The sequence below is a fragment of the Zalophus californianus genome, chromosome 13 (assembly GCF_009762305.2).
Source record: "Zalophus californianus isolate mZalCal1 chromosome 13, mZalCal1.pri.v2, whole genome shotgun sequence".
In the NCBI taxonomy this organism is placed as follows: Eukaryota; Metazoa; Chordata; class Mammalia; order Carnivora; family Otariidae; genus Zalophus; species Zalophus californianus.
Window position 1 is genome coordinate 77,614,781 of NC_045607.1, and position 22,195 is coordinate 77,636,975.

At 39.4% G+C, this 22,195-nt stretch overlaps 1 protein-coding gene across 8 annotated transcripts in view; it reads right to left on the reverse strand.

The window, feature by feature from the left end:
• The window catches only part of PCSK5 (proprotein convertase subtilisin/kexin type 5), a 470,351-nt gene that overhangs the window by 230,312 nt on the left and 217,844 nt on the right, over positions 1 to 22,195 (reverse strand). For all 8 annotated transcript variants that reach the window (XR_003523749.2, XR_003523748.2, XM_027616047.2 and 5 more), the window contains exon 10: positions 10,168 to 10,271. Coding sequence is in view for 6 of the 8 variants with exons in the window: in XM_027616047.2 (XP_027471848.2) it covers positions 10,168 to 10,271 (104 nt within the window). In the remaining 2 variants the exon portion in view is untranslated. The remainder of the gene's footprint in view (positions 1 to 10,167; positions 10,272 to 22,195) is intronic.

Sequence of the window (22,195 nt, forward strand, 5' to 3'; positions counted from 1 at the left end):
TAGTGCAGTTAATAACCTGTGAAACCAACGATGGCAGCCCGATCAGACAATCCCAGGTATTTCTTGCATTTTTATCTATCCACTCTGATTCCTTAGCCAAATGTGGCAGGAATTCAACAGGGAATTTTGAGATGCACAATATCAAATTCTAGAACAAAGCTGAACACATATCTTCTGCCTTGGCTTGGGGGATACTTCTGAGGAAACAACATGAAAAGAAGCAAATGATTTCCAGACAGAACCATCTCGCACAGTACATTAAGAAAGTATATAGTGGTAGCCTCTGGTGGGTTCAAATAAGCAGTGCAGTTTCTTAGGATCATAGACAATTCTAAGTTTGCTTCATGGCAAAGAAAAAATATTCATGGAAAGCTTAAGGAAGAGCAAAAGTCTTTTATAAACTGTCAATGTTTCTGTCACACAACCTGCAGCCATCTTAGAGCAACTCAAGGGGCTAGCCCAGAATTATGTTGCTTGCTTGCCTTAAATTTTTGCAAAGTCGCATGGCAAATACAAAGACTATAATTGCACGTGAAAAATAATTCAAATATTGAAAGTTAAGTGGCTTTCTGAAGGTGACGGCGAACGAGGATGACCAGCAAAAGGACTCTGGTCAAAGAGAATGCGTGAGGCCTTCTTGAAGCACAATTTCTGGCCTGACATTTTTCAAGGAGCCATCTTGTCCTCACACCTTTAGCCTTGGGTTTATTAAGGAGTCATTTCAAAAAGCATTTCTTCCCGGTCTTTAAAAAAAAGAATTCAGCAAAGATGACTATACATCTCAACTCTAGAACTCTCCTCATTTAGAAGGAAGGCAAGAGATGATAAAAAATTTCACTGAATGTCTCAGCCTTTAAGGTCAGGAATATAAAATTGCATACTAAAATAATATAAAATGATTGCTGTAAGAGAATTTGCACACATTTTAGCAAGTCAGTTTCTTACCTACATGTCATTTTGTAGGATATATAATAGGACCAATGCATTTACACCATCAGTTTAAGAAATAAAACTCTTTCTGACATCAAGACAAGCAACTAGAATCAACTTGCTTCAACGTCATTACTGTTACCAACTTACTTTCTCAAATCACTCTTGTGGCTCCAAAATGTTTTTCAAATGAAATGAGAACTTGTTAACTGTGGGATTCAAGTAGCTTTGCTGTCAGTTTCCTTTCAGTTACTTTCCTCATCACACCACACCCGCCCTTTCTACCCACTGGACCGTCTCCCTACTCCCTAACTGTTGCTCTCCTGATGGGAGATTTCATCCAGCTTTAATCCCCAATCCTCTGAGAAATGCAAACAAACAAAATAACACATCCGGGTAAGCCGAGTAGCCACCCTGGAACCTATTTCAGACTAGCTTCTGTTCCCTACGGTAAGTCAAGGGCTCCAACATCTTCCACCCTCTTATTATAGTTATTTATGACTCTGATCGAGTTTATATACGTGACATTAATACAATTCATTAACGATCAGCAGATTATGCTTTTTCCTCAATACGTTCAAGCCCATTTATTGAAATCCAGGTATTCTTAGAGAAAAACAGAGCACACAAACAAGGAAGTTAACCCTTTATCCAGAATCATATACTAAGATCCCTGACAAATGAAAACTAAAAAGATGTGTTACAAGAGAATCAGTGTGTTATAAGAAATAGGTGAATATAAAGTAGGGAGTCTAGTATTTGAAAGTGGGAGAGGAGCTCATTGCATCTCTAAGCTATCCACAGCATTTCAATGGCTACAGCTTGACGCACGTCCACACATATCTATGCTCAGTTTTCATTGTACAAAAATCTTAACAGAATATTAACTGTTTATTAATTCAATATTAAATGTGAGAATGATGTGTGACGTGAAGATGGCAATTTTACCTGTGTGCAAACCATGAATGAAGAACTGTGCCAAATTCTGTCTATAATACTGTTTTCTTCAGCCTTCCCTTTGCCACACACACCAGCTCTGACAACCTCTTCCCTTTTCCTTGACCAAATCTTTATCTAAGTTGCCTGCCTTGTCTGATGCTCTACACATCTGATTAGCCATTTGGGTAGCTCCTCCCTCCTTAGGGTCCCTGTTTAAATTAGGCTTTTTCTGACTGTCTCACGTTTACAAAGCTGTGCCTGTCCATACCCCAGACTTGAACGTGAATACTCACACTGGCTCAACTCAACCCCAGACTGGAAACAACAAAGTCATCCATGAAAATGTGAACGAGTAAATAAACTGTGGTATATTCCCGCCATGGAATATCACTTAGCAATAAAAAGGAATGAACTCCTTATATACCTAATGATTTAGAGGATCCTCAAAAATAGATAAATAGAGGAACCTCAAAAATATTATACAGAGAGGAAGAAGCCACTTCTGAGTAATTCTACGTATATAAAAGTCTACAAAAGACAACATAATCTCTAGTGACAGAAAGGATACCAGATGCATCGGGTAGGATGGCGGGAGGGGGAGGGGATGAGAAAAGTGCACGAAAGACCTTTCTGGGTGATGGAAATTTTCTATCCTTGATTGTAGTGATGGTTACGTGGGTGTATACATTTGTACACTTAAAATGGGGTGTGGTTCTCTTTTAAGATTATTTATTTATTTATTTGAGAGAGAGAGAGAGAGAGAGAGAGAAACCAGAGCGAGCGAGAGAGAACATAAGTGGAGGGGAGGGGCAGAGGGAGAGGGAGAAGTAGACTCCTCGCTGAGCAGGGAGCCCGGTGTGGGGCTTCATCTCAGAACCCCGGGATCATGACCTGAGCCGAAGGCAGATGCTTAACCAACTGTTTTAGGTGCCCTAAAACAGTGCTTTTTATCATATGTAAACTTACTCCAATAATGTGGATTAAGAATGTACACAGATGACCAGATACACTATTTATTTGTCTATCTAGCTAAAAACTGGTCCCAGGCTGTTTGACTTTAGAGCCCAGGTTCTGAAGCACTCTGTTGAGTGAGTTTTTTGTTTTGTTTTAAGTAAACACAAAACTCCAAATAAGACAATGACTGTTGAATTTTAAAAGCTTTTGTAAGAGAGTGTGTCTGTGGGCGTATATGTATTCTGATAGATGGTCTTGGCTTAAATCCTCTTTGGGTATCTTATTTTGTAACTGGATTCAGAATCCAATTAGTAGTGCTTCACAGAAATCCATTTCATTACTTTTTAGTCACAACACACTCTTGGCCTGAAAATAGCATTGGCCCTGCTTGATTGCCCTTTGTAATCACCATGCTTAGGACTTGATGATTTTTATCTTTGCCTAAGATACCATTTGTAACCACAAAATATCAAGATTTGCTGCCATTAATAGCCAAACTCATATGCTGAAGGAAGACTTTTAAAAATACCTGGGGAACTCCAGCCTCATTAGAATTAGTGAAATTGATTTTCATCAGGTGATTACACAAAAAGAGACATCAACTCCCTCTGAAGTGTACAAGCTTTTGCATATTGTTAAAAAATATTTTATGCTCACAGCTTGCATACTGTATATTAATGACTCAAGAGTCAGTAGGACATTGATAGCTATAATCAGTTCAGATTTCTATCACTAGTTCCTATGTTGAAGCAATTAATTACAACTGTTAAGATTTAGTAGGTTGAAGCCAAGGTGAGATTTAAACATTAAAACCAATTTGCAAAAAAGAATTTAAGTAAAGCTGTGTTTGATATATGATTATACTATAGTCATATTGATCTGTGATTATGGGATAAAAATTATGTGATGTATTAGTGACGACTTTATTACAAAGTCCTGAATTCATTTTTCTCTCACCCCACTCAATTAATAACTTAATTCCAATCCCAACAAAGCATTCTAATTCAAGCATAGTTTTATATTTGTATCCTCATTTCAAGGAGCAGGAAGCTGTGACATATGAAAACATACGTTTAAGACTCTTTTTTTAAAAAAGGACTCTTTTTATGTTTGGTATTTTCCATTTTCAAAGCACTTTTCATTCAACTCAGCCTTCTCATTATGTTTGGTATGAGTTACCCACATTCTAAAAAACCAAGATACAAAAACTTTAATTGGCTTCCTCAAAGGCCACAGAAAATATCAATAACAGACTGTCTACTAGAATTTAAAGGTTCTTAAGATTATGGCAAAGCCACAAAACTATTCTGCACATAATTCCCTTCATTAACTAATTATATCTGGTAGAGGGATAATAGTCACTTAGAGCAACCATCATTTTAATTCCATTTTGAAGATGGATTTTAAGTGTGAAACCACATGCATTTAAAACTTATGCACTTAGGGATGAGAAAGCAAAACACAAGTGAACAAAACACCCCCCCAAAGTCTAACAAACCTAACGCTACCGTTCAAAGATCAACAGGAAGAAAACATTTTTCACTGGTAGAAGGCATTCTTAAACCTCGCATATTTAGGAAGTATGAGTGGAACACTCTGATGGGACAAGTGTGTATTTTGGAAAAGGACTCTAGATTATGCAGCGATCAAGCGGTTTCCTGTCAGGAGTTCCGTATTCCTGTTCTTAGGTAGGTATTTACGTAAATCATCCGCCAGACAAATGGATAAAGATAAAATCCTGAAATTATGTGATTCACATCTTTTTTTGGTGAATGAGCAAGATGAGCTCATGTATTCAATGGTCAGTAAATAGGAAAGGAAAGGTTTTAAGTTCATACATATTAAATGAAATTGACTTCATGGAGTACAATAGTATAAAACATGGAATCCTGAAAGAAAATCAGGTGGCACATTTTATTCGATAGAATCAAATGTATTTACTCCCCTTTTTCCTTGCATTAGAAGAACTCAATGACTTATTTCTACAGATTGGACAGGGCCTGGAATCTAGCAGCTGATTCTAATACCACCCCTGACACTGACCACGTGCATAACATTTCACTTTGACCTTTCTTCAAAAACATGATGTGCAGATTACCAACTATGTAGCTTTAATCATCACTACCAACATCACATCAGCATGCTAAGTGGCAAAGATGAACTATTATTTGTGCAGTGCAATAACAAAATATAGCTTTACCCTTTCAAATGGTAATACATCAGATATCACTTCACACACTCAAAAGAACACATTTCAAAACCTTTAGTTTCAATTCAACACATGGCATGCTTAATGGTTTCAGCACTGCTAATTCTTTTTAATAAGTGTTACAAACTGAAAGCAAGACAGGTAGGTATTAAAAATATATTGGAACATCTTAAAATTACCAGCCTTACCAGTGGAAATAAAATGATGGCAATTAAAGGTAATAAAGGTTATTAATAGTTAGGGCCTTGGAGGCTAAGAAGTCATGTTAGACTGTCAATTGTTTTCCCGTGGTGGGAAATCAGTTAGAAATTAAAAAAAAAAAAAAAAAAGTCTAGTAGTTTAGTGATGGTCAAAGAAAGAGTCAGTGGGGATGGGGAGGTTTCAGCAACATGCTGGTAGAAAAAGAGAGACTTACATAGTCTGGGAGGGCAGTGAAATGGAAGGCGTGGTAACCTCGCTCACTTAGTTGTCATTTTTGATTTTCAATGACATATTTTTCATTCTTTCGCCTAGTAAAGATGACAGAAGGTCCTAATTTATTATCTGATGTCTATTCCTGTTCCTAAATTTAAGAGAGTTTAACTGTATACAGTCATATAATCCAAATACAGACACTTTGAAAAAAACTAGAGCATCGATGTTGCATGCATTCAATTGTACTTCTAAGTGCATCCACAAACCACAGGTATGAACTGGGGGGTGGTGGGGTGGAGGGAGGCGAGGCGGGGAGGATCAGCCTGCAGGGCACAGCCCAGGCAACTGAGGGGGATGGGGGCGGTGGATTTGCAGGTTCCACAGATTAAAGCAGAACAGAGGGGATCATCACAAAGAGCTAAGTGCTTCCTGAAATGATAGGAGCCATGGATTCTAGAAGAATGCAGAATGAAAGTCCTCAGCATGGCGGGGTTGGTCCATGTATCCTCTATGCACAAAAAGAGCTGGTCAAAATATCCGTGACTCGCCACAAAAGATAGTCGCTACATCAGATGCCTTTTCCTGCTGAGGTTAGGCTGCATTTGCCATGACCAGGGAAATTTGCATCGACACATTTTATAAACATGACCTGGCACGATCGTTTGGGCTTGGCGGAAGGGAAGAAAAGTGCAGTGTAAATTTCTGTTTCTGTACATAAATCATACCATGACCAGATCAGATTAGGCAATGCCATGGGGCCGCCCTGACATTTCCTTTCGCTTCCCCTTTCTGGGTACACTTCATGTGTTGGGCTGGCGTGCTGAAGGTGCTCAGCAAGTATTTGTAAATAAATAAATGAAGAGACTGCATAAATTAAGTTCTGTGAAGAAAACTACTCAAATGGCAAAAAGCCCTTGCTTGTTCTACAGCTGATTTGTGCATTTCAAGGAGCATGGACGGGGTATTAAAAAGCATAGAAAAGAAAAAAAAAAACTAGAGAAGACTTTTCATAAGAGGGAAGGGAAGGCATCAAAGGAGCAGGAAATAACACTGGGAAAAAAACCAAATAAATGATTTAATGCCAAACTCATCTGCCGGCATTGCAAATGCTGATCAGTAGCAAAATACGGGAATTCGGATTTCAGTTTTCTAGTGGCAAATATCACATCTGTTCATCTGGCCTCATACAAATACTTTCCTATCCTCATGAATAACCTCAAGGAGATTCTTTGATAAGTGCATGATATTTATTCCATTTATTTTTAAAGAAACTATCTCTGGAGAAAGTTTAAAGTCAAAATGTGTATGAAATTTAGCCAAAATTATTCAATACACAATGAACCATCCAAATAATGTTTCGTCAGTTTCCATACGTATGTACTCATTGGACTATGTTTACTCTGAAAAACAGATCTTCAGCAAAAGACCTTTTAACTATACTAGAAAAGATTATTATTTATGAAGCAGAGAGAATCATCTTAGTTCAATTAAAATTATTAAAAATTGAGGTATCATTAGCATAAAAATATTGATGAGTAGCTTCCAGCTTTGGGACTCCCTTCACCGTGAGCTAATCTAACTATCCGATCGTTTATAGCATGTTACTATAATGAGAACACAGAAAAAGAGGAGGAAACTCTGTGCACCCAGCTCATCAGCATGCAACTCCAGGGTAATCCCTCCCTCGGAGAAAACACACAGATGAGTCAGCAGAGAGCCACATTCTTTGGTTTTTCAAGGCTAACCTCCTCGCCTGAATGAGAACCTGCCTGTGCCGTCAACAGGAAGTCAGCAAGCTGCTGCTGGAGGGACTCGCTTGCATTTTCCAGGTCCGTAACGCATGTGGATTAGAATGCATCGAGTCCTCCTTGCCGAGAGGCCCCCACCGGTCTAGCTGCTAGATCATCTGGTTCTCCTCTCTGCCTGAGCTGCAGTACATATGGTTCTGTCTGAAGAAATGTAAGGACAGTGCATGCAGAAATGTCAGGACTTGGCAGGGTCTAGTGAGAAATTGTTCTTCAGGGTGTTGGCTTCTCTGAAATTATCAGTGATGACTATCAAGTGTATCGATGACAAGACCCCCATACTGAATTGGTTGCTACTCTCAGCTGCTTCTGCTTTACCTGATGAGAGAAGGAAATGCTCATGTTGATATTGACATCGCCAGTGCAGAAGCGCACCCACCCAGCAATGTGAAACTCTTCTCAGGTTTTCCTGTTTGTTTGGTTGGTTGGTTGGTTTTTTAAACACTCTTCAAACAATTAAATTGCCCAACATTAAGGGCACAAAAGCAAGCCCCGGGGAGCCCAGATGCTTTGGGATTCCTTTCAGGCACACACCTCACTCTGCATTAGGACAAAGAGCAGCCATGACCATGGGCTCCTGTTCACAGGCAACTTCCGGCTTCTCCTGTCTAAGGAGAAATGTGTGGCCCTGTGTTCCTGCCAAGCGAGGCCTGCAAAAGCTGGCTGACCTAATTTAAAATACGAGCTCTCGCTGAGCTCTTGTTGCATGAAGCCCTTCCAAGCATTAGCTATTTTTGTTTGTTAGTTCAGTTCTTATTTCATAAAAAGTCACCCATCTTTGCTCTACCCCAGTGACCTGCATCCTCTCCTTTCCCAAAGCACGTGGCTTCTCCTCAGAGCCTCTGCCTTAATCACTTTTATTTGTGGGACACCAGGGAGGGGATGGTAGTGCTTAGGGTAGGGACGAATATAGCTCTTTAAAAAATTATTCTTATTATGATCATGTTTAGATGAAATATGGGGCTTGCCATCAACAAAATTACAAAACAATTCCACTGGGAATCCAGACTGTTCAGGGTAATTCATCTATGAAAAAGCGAACTTTAATTGTTACTCTTGGCAGCAAGCTAAGAGAAGAGTGAAATATTATACTAAATATTGCCACGTGCAAGAGTAAAATGCTCTTTCCTCCTTGCCAGAGCACTTCATAGCCCCCTTCAGACTCAGGTTGGGACCTGGGGAGTTAGTCTAAATCCTCTGTTTCCCCCCTCTCCAAAACCAACAGAGGTTTTCAAAAGAGTTGCGTTTTTTATTAGAACCATTTGCTCTTTTTAACTTGCCAAAAAGGAATAAGTAAAACTAAGACTTTTATTTGGGTTGAAGTTGATTCCTCAGCTTCATGGAGGTCAATGTACTTAGTCTGTGAACCTTCTGCTAAAAAGTTCACTGCAGCGCACTGAACCAGCCAAGGTTATGTTTTGGTCCCTTCTTCCCCCTCCCCAGACCCACCTCCCAGCCTCATGGATTTAGACAGTAAGAGCTGGGAGGGTGCGGAGGCTAAATCAAAATGAAACACACCTATGGCAAAGTACATCCTGGGTTTTCTCCAACAACTGAAATTTCACATATTTTTGATGCCACGCGTAACAACTGCAATTTTGGGATCAAGTGTCTTGACTTGGGCTTCAAACAATGCGATCCCAAAAAGAATTTACAACTGTTTATATTAAAAGCTCATTGAACACTGCTGCATTATATAGTCTAAGAGTAAGGAGAGGTGTCTCATACTATTCAAAAGCAGATACTTTCTAAACATGGAGTGAAGTCTTCAGTGAAGATGTTAACCAAAGAAATACTTTATATGACACTGGTTATCTGGTATATTTGGCTAAGCATGAGACTATAATTGCAAGTAATTTTAAAAATTACATTTTACATTTCTGGCATGGGTATGTGCATACACTGGGTAGAGTTCACTAAAGATGTATTAAAATCATATTTAAGAAATCATATGTAGATAATATTATTCAGCTTCTAAAATGTTTAAGATGGGAAAGTTAGGGCCCAAAATACTTAAATGACTTGCCCAGAATGATTCGACATGTTACCAAAGATCTGGGGACCAGAACATCAATTATTAAGTCACTATTCCCTGTGGTACGGGATACTCGTTTTCATCCATAGGGATATATAATGATAACAACATTACTTGGGAGTAAATTTAAGTCTGCAGATATGACCAAGAGTAATCTTTGCTGTAACAGTATTAGTGGATTAAAATTTAAGTCATGCGAAACTTTAGGACATCTGCCTTATATAAGTAATTTTTTTATTATAACGTATGTTATGGATGATGATAAACAAACTGCCCACTATTAGTAAGACACTTTGAGGGAACTATAATCCTCAGCCATGGGAAAAACAGGCAGCACTTATGATATGATGTGCATAAGTGTATAAAGACTGTATGTTTTAAAGCTTCAGAAGCACTTTTCATTCATATAAAGTAATGTCTTAGAGTTAGCTGTTTGTGGAATTTTAATAAAAAACAAAAACAAAGCAAGCACGGCTAGGAACTAACAGTGAACAAAATACACCAGTCATTACTGAAATGGAAGTAATCACTATAGAAGATGAGTACGTTCTACACACATCGTGACAAACACCACTCAGATAACCAATGACAGCAATCACAAACTAATGAGAAGCCCCATAGGTCGACTATACTTGGAAGTTGGTTGTCTTTTAAGAAATTGACCTATGATGTGGGAAGCCAAAGAAATCTGCCTTTTATGTGCTGTTTGAATTTAAAAAAGAAAAAAATCAATCTGCGTTTTAGTTACTCAAAGAGCCAGCTCTGTGTGTCAGCACACAATTTCAAGTTTCTTTGGAGGGATTCTACTTCTGGCTCTCCATTTAAAATGGGGGAAAAATAAAAATATTTTGCCTGTGACAGAATATGAAAGAAGTTCTCACCCTTAAAACCAGCAGCATTGGTTTTCCAGTCATTAGCGTTCAAATGTCCCGCACGGGAAGTCCTGACAATAACATGCTGCACGTCTCTCCAGGTCAGAAACGGACTGGGGAAAGACAAGGTAAGAATCATTGTACCAAAAAAAAAAAAAGATGGGGGAAGCAGAGAGTCACAAGCAAATTAAAAAAGCAAAAGCAAAATGGCAAAGTACTAAAAACAAAGGGTCAGTGATTTGGGTTTGGGGCTGAACAGAAGCCAAAGGCCGCTCTGGTTCTTTCTCAACGTGGAGAAGTGACGTTAGTCTGAGGGAGGCAGAAAATGTAACCTTGAATTTCGGAAATCATGTGGGATTAGTCGGCTGTCACTCAGTTTTTTAAAAGGGTGAGGATTTCCAGTTTCCTCAACAAAATGGCTCCCAATTCTGGCCTGGTTGTCCTTTGTGTAAAAGCTTGCATCAACATCTGAAAATTACTATCACCTAAAGTCAAAACCAAAGTCTTCTGGAACATTCCTCGTCCAGCTGTATCGCCAGGTAGTTGATTTGTAATTTAACAAAGAACTTAGTATTCTGCGTGTATGTATGGGATATAGAAAAAAACCTCAACTGAACCGAGTCCCCAGGTGTCAATGCTCTCAAAGAAGGAGAATTCGGTACAGAGCTCAAAGCTGGGCTCCAAGACACAGCTATGGGGTCCCCTTAATCTGCAATAAGTAGTTATTATAATAAATTATTGGACACCTACTTCTTGTGATTGTTAGCACTGAAGAGCACAAAGACATTGAGCAGAAGTCCCTTTCATTGGAGAACCACAATACCACTCATAAACATATAGAAAACAAATCCAGTTACAGGTGCACAGACTTCTGTTCTCTTTCAAAGAGTACGTATACACTGGAAGGCATTTGACTCAATGCGCGCATGAAATTCTCATCAAGATACCTCTTCATTTTAGTCTCGAATGTCAGGTGTTACAGTCTTTTACTTAACTGGGAAATATGGCAGTTATCACGCAGCCTGGGTAGCTAATTCTGTTTCTCGTCCTCCACCTTAATTTTAGAAGGATATTTACCAAGCCTGGGTCAGAACATTGAAGGGAGGGGGATGATAATTTGCTACCTTCCTTGAGGTATGACAGGAGCACGTGGTAATCCCTATGGCCCCCCCATATGTGTGCAGATGGACGTGGGCATCTCCCAGGCAGAGGGAAAACCTGGTATCTTAATTATAGCTGATTTTCAATGATGGAACAGCACACTACTTTACTTTATACTGTGTTTCCCCAACACATTTGCCACACACATGTTTTTGAGAGTGAACTCCCAGCAGAGGGGATCCAGTGATCAGATTCTGGCCTTTTCATTTCCTACTTAATGTGAAATTGACTTCTCAAGGTTTCAGCTTCCCCATTTAGCATGTGGATGCTAAGATCTACTTTATTTCATTGTACTGATTGAATGAAAGTGACGCCATGAACTTGACCTAGTTCCTGGTGTGAAATAAGCCATCAAGAAGTGGTAGACAGTACAATATTCTGCTAAGTTTTGAGCCACGGCTCCCATGTGGTGGCTTGAACATGAAGGAGATGGGGAGAGAAAAGTGCTAAAGAGTTCCGATACCACTTCGCTATGCCCTTAGATTAAAAATAAAGAGAGACAGTACTGCCATTTCCAAAGAGGGAGTGAGATTGGATGTAGGCTGTTTTGTAAGGTTGCATTCACAACGTAATGTATACTAAGGAAATTGAAACCCAACCTCACGAATTTTAAAAATGTAAGAACAAGGGAACCAGATTTATTTCTGTTTGGTTTTACACAACACTTGTTAGGAACCAAACCAAAGTTTAGAACCTAATAATGCACAAAATTCTGGAAAGGGAGAGAGGTTGTAGGATGGGGCCCAGGAGGTGGGTAAGTTTTGTTTCTAAAACAAATAGCATGATTTGGCCCTTTGCTGATTGATACTGAATCCACATAATAATTCAGTAGAGTGCTCACACCATGGTCAGAAAAATTAGGAAAAGAGTCAAGGGATAATTCTGAACACTACGGTCACCATGTTTTTCCTGATCTGCCTGAGGTGTAATGCTCATCTCCTCTTTCCCAGGGTAGTTCTTTGGGTGAGGGGCAAAAAGCAACAACAGAAAAGCCCAGTCTTGCAAGACTCTCCAGCCACTTATTTATGGTACAGCAGAATCCTCTCAAATAGATGCACGTGTTTTGTTTTGTTTGTTTTTTCATGAGCAACCAGCAAGATACCTAAAAGTACACCTGGATTTGATAAATATGTCTAAATCAACCTAATGAGTTTAAAATAACATTTAACACACAGCTAAAACGTCCACATTTTAAATATTATTCTTTATAGAAAACCAAAAAAAAAAAAAAAAATGGAAAAGAAAAAGAAACGAAACAAGTTTCTATGTTACTTATCACCAGGGCAAGATTCCTTCGGAAACATCAAGCACAGGGTCTGACCATCAGGAGACCATTTCCCTAGTGACCCTTAGCACTGATAATATAACAATGATGATGATGACAGAACAGGGACCATTTATCTCGAGCCTTAAGCAGTTGTATTCAGGCCGATTCAGGAAGCCTCTGCATTCAAGTCAGCCTGAATAAACGGGAGTTACTTGCTCTCATGCTGGGTTGTAAAAACTAGCTCTTCTTGGAGTACATGTAATTAGAAGGAAGAAATTAGCTTCTGGAAATTGAAACTGTGCATGGAAAAAATGCGGCATGCAGGTGATTTTACTCTGACATTTGATAATGCGCAAGTTCAGAAATCATTTAATTTCAAAATTTCCTGAATTTCGCCAAAATAAAGTGAGGAAGTTAATACGGGAAACCAAGGGCATTTTGCATCCGTGGTGTTTCTACCCATGGGAGGGTAACTAATTATTGGCTCAGGAAATAGCCATAGGTTAATTTGCTAGTATCCTGGGAGGACTTGTATTTAGGAGGAAGTCTGATTCACATTTTATGACCTATTTGTATTGATGTTGCAGAAGTGAAGGAGTCAGACTATGAAACTTCTGGTATGCCATATGCACAGTGAAAGGAAAAAGAGAAGGCTGTATGCCCTGTGCTGGGAACTTTCCAGGCCACAGTGGTAAAGTAGGACCCCCTAAAACAGACCCCCTTCTGCCAATTACCCTGGAGCCATACTCCACTGGCTTCTGAATACCAAGTCCCCTCTCAGCTCCAAGAACAGAAGACGGAGCACCAAGCACTTTGGGGGCAAACAATAACCAAGATGCCACGAGTATAACCGACCTGGAGGAAAGGAGCAGCTTCTCTCAATTCTGAGCCTGGGGACCACTGAGCCCATTAAAAGCCACAGAATTTAGGCCACATACCCCTTAAGTTTCTCTCTGGAATTATTGACAACTACCTTTAAACCACAATATACACTAGAAGGGTAACATTTATAAATGCCTGCAAAATGTGGCTAGCAAGCTATGAACTTTCAAGGCAATAAAACATACATGATTTTCCGGGGGAGTTCCAGAGGTGCAATCTTTTCCTGTTAGGAAGGTTTGCACCGTTTAGGGGCTTCAAGTTAATAACCAATATTAAATGAGCACTTGGCCAGGGCCAGGTAGTGCGTGTTGTACATCATTATCACTGTGTAATCTTAAACATCATATGAACATAGGTAATGGTTTTATCCCCATTTCACAGATGGAAAAATGGAGACTCTGAGTTATACACAGTAACTCCAGTACACACAGGTAGTTAGCGGTAGAGCTACAATTCAAACCGGCTGCACCTGGCAGGTTGCAGATCCTATGCTATCACTTACTATTTAACGCCATTTCCGGATGGACCCCCGAAAGTGGAAAGGACATACACGCAGTGGTGCATCAGGTGGCTCTTTGACAACTGGATCAGGAGGCCAAGTGTAGCACGTCATGTCCTTGCGGTCACACCATTTTTGTACCTGCCCTGTGTCTCTCAACTCAGTTGGCCGATTTTTGTTTGCCACCAAATTCAGGAGACTCTCAAGTCTTAATTTGGGTTTTAGGTTCCAAAGGCTTAACTTTGACACACTCTATCAAAGGTAAATGGAAAGATACCAAACTAGGACATATCAGATTATTTTTATAACATAGTATCATATGCTTCTACTGTAGGCCATAACATTATGTTCTTTAACATTATGGTTATGAACTTGCCACCTTGCTTGACATGCTCACACTCTGATGTGGCTTATCCTCGGGCTGGGTAACACCTCTCCAGTCAGGGGAGCTCATCTGAACCCCATCTCAAACAATTCTAGTTTCCAGCAGCAAAAACAGGATAATTAATGCCACGACCACTACCTGGTGTTCTATTTTTGTTCTGAGCCGCTCAAAGTATTTCATGGCCCCAACAGTAGATTTAGACGGAGGAGGACATATCCCAAGAAAGACATTTTGTCTAGTACTTCTTGATGGGCTCCTAAGTTCAACTGCTAGCACTTAAATGAAACAAAACAAAACAAAACAAATTTTCTCCCCATGAGTTTTCTCAGCTAGTCTTGCACATGTATGAACCGTTTGAAATCAATCTGTACTTGGAGGTCCTTAAAAAACAAGGACCAATTTTGGAGCCTGAGTGGCTGACTCACCTGCATTTATTAAAAAGAAACAAGAAGTAATCTTCCCCGCCCCCAAGCCCCAGATGGATCTATCATCACAGGCAGTTAAAAGGCAACCGATACAAGGGACAACACATACACATCTTGGTACAAGAAAGAGAATTTATCAACATGAGCAGCAATAGCAGATCCAGATAATGAAAACTGTTTCCTGAACAGGGCAATCTTCTTTACATTCAAGAGCGATTCTATCTAATGCAATGATGAGCAATTTCATGAACCAGTCCTATGGGGAAATTGCACAACCCATCAGCCATCATCCAACTGACTAAATATTCAACAAAAAAATCCGAGACAAAAACCAGTCTCGTTTTATGTTACTTAAGACTGTGTAAAGTAGAAATGGGAACAAGTAGCCAGAAAATTAATGTCATTGTACAGATGCTAAATAAATTGGCAATTATGGGGAAAGCTCACCCATTGTGAGCTAGAGTAAGAAAGATGAGACAGAAAGTGTTTGAAGCCCGCAGAGGCTGGTAAAAACATTATTCTGACTGTACCCAGTGCGTGCCAATGATGATTCTAGAATAAAATACCGACCATCCAACAAAGGAAACCAATCTTTTGTCAGGTAATGAAGCGGATCATCAGACGGTCAGTCCCACTGCAAAGAGGATTAGATCTTGCTAATCGGAGTGTGTTTTTGTTCTGTTGCATTGTGTAGGACCGTGTGCTCTACATGAATTCAAAAGCTCCAGGCCTAAAACTGGGTGTACTAACAGAAAACACACCTCCCGATGTGGAAATGTGACTTGTCCTGGTATCACCAGGACACCTACTTATGATCCATCCATACCTGAACTGGAGTAGAAGAGACAAAAGAAAAGAGAAGACTGGTTGAGGACTACCCAAGCCAAATTTTTAGTATGCTCCCTTGTATACACCATTCACTGACATACCTGAGGTGTGAGTATGAACGAAAGGTACATTAATTGGGTCTCTGAACACACTTTAGGGAAGAAAGTACCTAACTGAAAAAGAAAAACTCTGCCACTGGAATTGAATTGTCTTCTTTCCTTTATACTTCTTGGCTTATCTGCAGGATTTATCATTACACCGAAAACACATCAATTAAATTTTCTGCAGCTTTACCAAAAAAAAAAAAAAAATGGTATTTTGTTGGTAAGATCAATAACTATTTCCCTGAAATGCTTTGCTACATAAACTCTTAGGGAATACAATTTGACGAATGGTCACACAAAGGTACACTAACTTGAAATCACATGCATTGAAATCAATTCACAATAGCGGAACTTCGTACTACTTCTCTCTATACACTTAATTCCCCCCTGTGGTATTACCCCAAGGCTGTAAATTCTGGCCATTCTAAAAGCCTCTCTCTCTGGATGTACCCTGCAACCTCGAATCCAAGTCTGATCCTCATTTTCATCCCTGAGCTTTGAAATCTCTTGAGGTAGACAAAATGTGACAGAATGAGAGCTTCCCCCCCAAGCTCATCCCAGTCAAGCTGTGAGAAACCCAAGTCTGGGAAGGAAACTGGAGGACAGCACTCACTTTCCCTTTTCTGCTCACTTTGCGGGTTGTCCGGCACTCAGCATGAATAAATATGCAGTTCTAAGTGAACTGACATAATCCTGCAGTAAGACATTGCATTCTACGTTATTTTTATTTCTCATTTAAATTTGTTCTCAAAAATAATAATAAGCATAGCTCATAGTCACATGAGAATGCTGCTTTAGAATCAGGAAGACTTGGGGTAAATCATGACTTGCTACCTGATGCTTCTGAAATGCTAGACAATCTACTGACCCACTCAGGGACTCAGTTTTCTCAGCTGAATGCAGAGACAGTAATACACACTCTGCAGGGTGGTTGCAAGGACTCATGGTAATGAATATAGACTGCCTGGCACATGACAGACTCCCAAAGACAACAGTCATCATGATTGACTGAGACGCACAACCTCTCATCCCAAAACGATTCAGAAGGACCGCTTTGAGTTTATCCTAGCGTTTGATGAATCTCCATTTAATTAACCTGTTTTCTTCTATTCCTAAATTTCGATGGTATGTTTTTTAGTTCTTGTAGCAAACGAGCAAAATAGCATTTTCGACACATCGGTCTATTTGTGCTTAGTGAAATAATAATGCCACTAAGATCTGTCAACAGGATCTGGTTTTAACAAGCCCATGGTGTGGGTAGCAAGCTGACTGGTTAGGGAAACAAGTACCTGGGCCCACTGTGATTGTAACAAATCCTCTCTCTCTATTTGTGGGAACATCTTCCCTCTTGAGAGCTGGCCACTGAGGGGATGCAGAGGATGGTGGAATGTTCTTTGGGTGGGCATCGGAGTGCCGTATGGGGTACGAAATGTTAGGATGAAAGACTGCACATACTTATTTGCTTAACTGAACTGCCAGACTGCAGTGTTTTTGAAACTTTTCTACCAGAGTTCAGGGATTTGCAGAGTTCTCGCCTCAAAAGCCAGCCGTTTGAACCCTTGGATAGGCAACAAAAATACTTGGCTGCATCTCTGTTATTACTATTATTCTAAATTACAGCATTTTCTCTCATTTTTTCCCTGTTGAATACAAAGAATTAAAGTGATGCTTTCCTACCTGCTTATCAAAGAAGTATATTTTAAAATAGGGATTTTCAATGCTCACCTACATTTTAAACTTCAGTGAAAATTAGTCCGCATTTTGGATTCTAGAATTTTAAGTAAATGTTATTCTATTTTAGAAACTCCTGGTTTATCATGTCAACTCCTAGCAGTCTTTCTAATTATTAGATGTCAACGGTAACAAAAAATATTTTTAAAAAGTCTTATGCACTGCACACACACACACTGAGGGAAAGATCAACTAAGATTAACAGAAATCTATAACAGAAATTTTGGAGGTATTTCAAGTAACCTTATGGCTGCTGTGACTGGAGCAAGAAAAATAATGTTTAATGTTTCCATACTTTACCTTAAGAAAACAAAGCTGGCTTGTCACCTAAAGTGGGGGGGGAATGACAAAAGACCCCCCAAAAGTTAAGCCTTGTTCCCCCATCTATCTCCTGTACTAAAGACCCAAGATACTCATGGCCTAAAAAAGTACCCACATGATTCCCTACTAAACATGTACTCCTTTTTAAATTTTCAAGGCAGCCCAAGCATTAACTCTCTCTCTCCTGTCCCTAACATCCTAGAAATCATGGCAGGAATTAGGGGGTAAATTCCAAATATCTTTTTTAATGCCTCCCTTACTCTACAAGGGAGATGCCCAAAATCATGTCCCCCGGACTCCCCAGTAGGGAGGGGTTCACATGAGATAGAGTTCTGAGTAATAAAACCTAAGTGAGAGTCCACTGGACATTTCTGAGAAAGCCTCTGCTTTCCTGCTACAGGCATTCCCAAATTTCCCTCCACTCTTTCCTTCCTCCTTCTACCTGAATGTGGATGTGAGGGGCGCCTGGGTGGCTCAGTCAGTTAGGCAACTGCCTTCGGCTTGGGTCATGATCCTGGAGTCTCGGGATCGAGTCCCGCATCAGGTTCCCTGTTCAGAGGGGAGTCTGTTTCTCACTTTGACCCTCTCCCCTCTCATTCTCTCTCTCACTCTCTCTCTCAAATAAATAAATAAAAATCTTAGAAAAAATGGATGTGGATGTGATGGCTGGAGCTGCAGCAGCCATTAAAAAAAGACCAAGAGAAAGGCGCCTGGGTGGCTCAGTGGGTTAAGCGTCTGCCTTTGGTGCTGGTCATAATCTTGGGGCCCTGGGATTGCGAGCCCCATGTTGGGCTCCCTGCTCAGTGGGGAGTCTCTTTCTCCCTCTCCCTCTGCCTCTTCCCCCACTCATGCGTGGCGGCTTTCTCTCTCTCTCTCAAATAAATACATTTTTAAAAAATCCTAAAAAAAAATAAATACCGAGAGAATAACACAGACCCAGCCTTGGTAGCCTTGAGTTTCTGAACCAACATCTTGTGGATTTCCTGCTGTACCCGCTATACTTTCTTGGTACCGAATGTAGCTCCTAACAGATGTATCTCCAAAAGTACTGAGTATTAGATGGCATTTACTGAGTGCTCACTGTGTGCCAGGCACACTTGAAAAGTACTATATTCGTTATTTCATTTATTTCTCCTGGCAATCCTGAAAGATACTATTACTTTTATCACTCAAATAAGGACATCAAAGCAGAGAAAGTGTCAGGATCCTGCTCAGGGTCACATGATTAGCAAGGGCTGAAATGCGCCATATGCAGCCTGATTCCGGAGCCTGGCTCCAATCCACTCCACCACCACTGACTTTTCCTGGAGGGGCGCCACGAGGGCAAGAGCCAGGTGAGCACTGCTTGCAGGCACTGGCTGACAAACTTCTGCTTAAGAAATGAACCTCTCCTCACCTGGCATTGCTCACTTTGGATGGATCTCTGCCAGGACCTGAGAACTGACCACGGGGTTTTGTCTATCATCCCATCCTTCAAGGGCAAGTTTGAATAGGTCTGTGCTTGGACGGTAAGCAGAGCAGGGTCAGCACCACTCCCTTGCTGAAGCCAGAGTTTCTCATTCAGAGTAATTAAAAAAAAAAAAAAAAAAGGAAAAAGTAGGAACAGAGGAAGAATGAAGGGAAGGAAAAAGAAAAAAAAAGTAAAAGAAACAAGAAAGTACATGGACAGGAAAATGAAGAGAAGAAAAATAGTATGGAGCCCGTGGAAAAGACAGTGAACAAAAAGGGAATACATCAATAAAGAAGGCGAGTGTAGATGCCAAAATAGAAGTGAGAGAAAGAAAGATTAGAAGGAGCACAGAGAAGAGTGAAGTTTGCATGAGAGGGAGTCCACTGATATGAATATGGGTCCAATGGAACTGAGAGTGTGGAAAATTGAGGTAACAATGTGGACTACAAATGTAAGAACGTCCCCCCATTTTTTTTTTTTTTAAGGAAAATAATGAAGTGATGACAAGGAGAGACAAGATGACAGATCTGGAAGCCAGGAAACAGAAACTCACTTCAGGAGACCAGCTGTGTTTGCCTCTGAGGGCCACCATGCACTGAGTCTTTACCACTTATCAGCTGTTCTACTGGCGCTTTGCAGTAATGCATGCAAAACCACCCAGGAGGTCGACAATGTTATTATTCCCTTCTTAGAGATGTGGAAACTGAGGCTTAGAAAGGTGACCTATCTTTCCTAAAGTCATGTAATAGTAAGAACAAGAACAGGGCTTTGCATCCAGGTCTCTCAGACTCCAGGGCTCAAGCTCTGAAGCCCACGGTAGGCTTTGTTAGTCATCAAAATCCTACTTGATGAAAAATGCCCAAGGGAGGCTCAAGGGACTCAGCAGGTTTCAGGAAATACTAAGAATTGTATCCCCTACACTCATCTGGATATGTATGTGTTTATGTATGTGTATGTGTACATACAGGTAATTTCGAACACAAATGAAAAGTACCTTAAAAGCTGTTTAGGAATGAAAACAAAACAGAATTTCTGTCTTAGGACTCTCTGCAAAGCTCATTTCAGGAGACAATGAAAAAGGACAGTTAAAACAACTGAAAGGAAACAAGCCCAAGAATTTTCTACTATGCTCCTGTCCTTTATGAGTAAATGCAGAAGACACATATCGGTAGGACTGACGAAATCAACTAACCTACCTCCCTACAAACACATGCTCTGAAAACCAAAATAAAGCAAACAGATAACTTTAAGATCTATTTCGGCTGATGAATACATAAGTCAAAATTAAAAACCCTAGAATGTGTTGTTGTTATGAAAGATCTTCTAATGGCTCAAAAATAAATCAAACACAGAGGGAAGACTTAATAAGTCTTTTAACACAATTCCTCAGAAAAGAAAATAAAGATAATGGTAAGAAATAAATTAATTAAAACAGCCTGGTGCACAAATCCAGATAATGATATTAAACATGCAGAAATTAGTACAGGTGGGGACAGCAAAGTAAATGTAAGCCAAGTTCATACAGGGAGGAGTCAAAGGGGATAACTCCCTTATTACAAGATATATTTATTTTTAAATATCACCTTTATTTAAAAATGATATCTAAAAATTATTAACATTATTTTAAAATCATTTTTTTTAACCTAAGAAAATAAAATGTAGAAACTAAAAAAGAAAGGGCAGAGATTTTTCCACAACACACACACATGAATGTATGGATGGCAAAATTAGTTGCAAACGATATAACATCTTAGATATAAAAACACTGAAAAGAACAAGGAAGTACAATTTAGCTGAAAGATAAGGTAGTGTCTATAAAAAATATCTAACAGGATGAAATGCTTCCATCAAAATTTATGGATCAAAGACTGTAAGAAAAAAGAAGCAACTGAGGGACCCAGCCTACTACTCAGGTAATTTAATCCATTTATTTCAGGAGAAAGAGTATAAAGGATTTGTTTACATAGTAGATACAATTTAATAATATTAAAACATATCTCCTACAAGGAGTAATTTCTTTTTCTTAAGAATTCATGGATCAACTAAAGAGCTTTGAAAAAGTTGCCGATACACTGAGCCAAAAGGAAATCTCAATTGCCCTAAGGGAAAACAATACCTCACACACCACTAGTGTGACTGATTATCTAGCTTCATTATCTGACCACAATACAGTGGAAAAAAAGGTCAATAACAAATCTCAATAGAGACAAAGTTTGTTAAACACTGAAAAGTATTATTCTCAATTGTCATTCTACTAAAGAGGAAGCCCAAACATCCTTAGAAAGTAACGACAGTCAGCCAAAAGTGTGTTCAGAGGGAAATACACAGTTTTAAAAAAAAATCATACTAATGTAAAAGGAAAAATAAATGAACCATGATTCAACCAATAAGATTAATAAAAGCATGGAGAGTGATCCCTAAGGAAAACAGCAAAGATATTAACACAATAAAAAAAAAAGGACAAAGAAAAAACAGCATTACTTATGAACAAATCCAAGAACTGGCCTTTTGAAAAAAAGAACAGCAACAAAACATCTAACAAAGAAAATAACATATAATACATATCTTATATTAATATTAGATACATATTAAAATAATTATGCTATACCTAACAAAATATGCCATTATATCACAGTTAGCTATATAACTATATGTAATCATTAATTAACAAATTTGAAAATCTTATGAAATGGACATGGTTCTGAAGAATATAGATAAAAGTAATTAAAGCTGAAAAATTTATCAAAGAATGACTTCTCAGAAAGGCTTTAGGGACAGATGGCTTCATTCAAACTTACAAGGACAGTGATCACAACTGTCTCCAGAGAAGAGAATAGATGCGAAATTTCACAATTTGTTTTGTGAATTTAACATCACTTGAAATGTAAAACAAAAACAAAAACAAAAAGCCTGGCAGAGACAGAGGCGGAGGATAGACAGGTCAAATCAATCTGGGTTGGGAAGCTTGACTCTTCATCCTATGC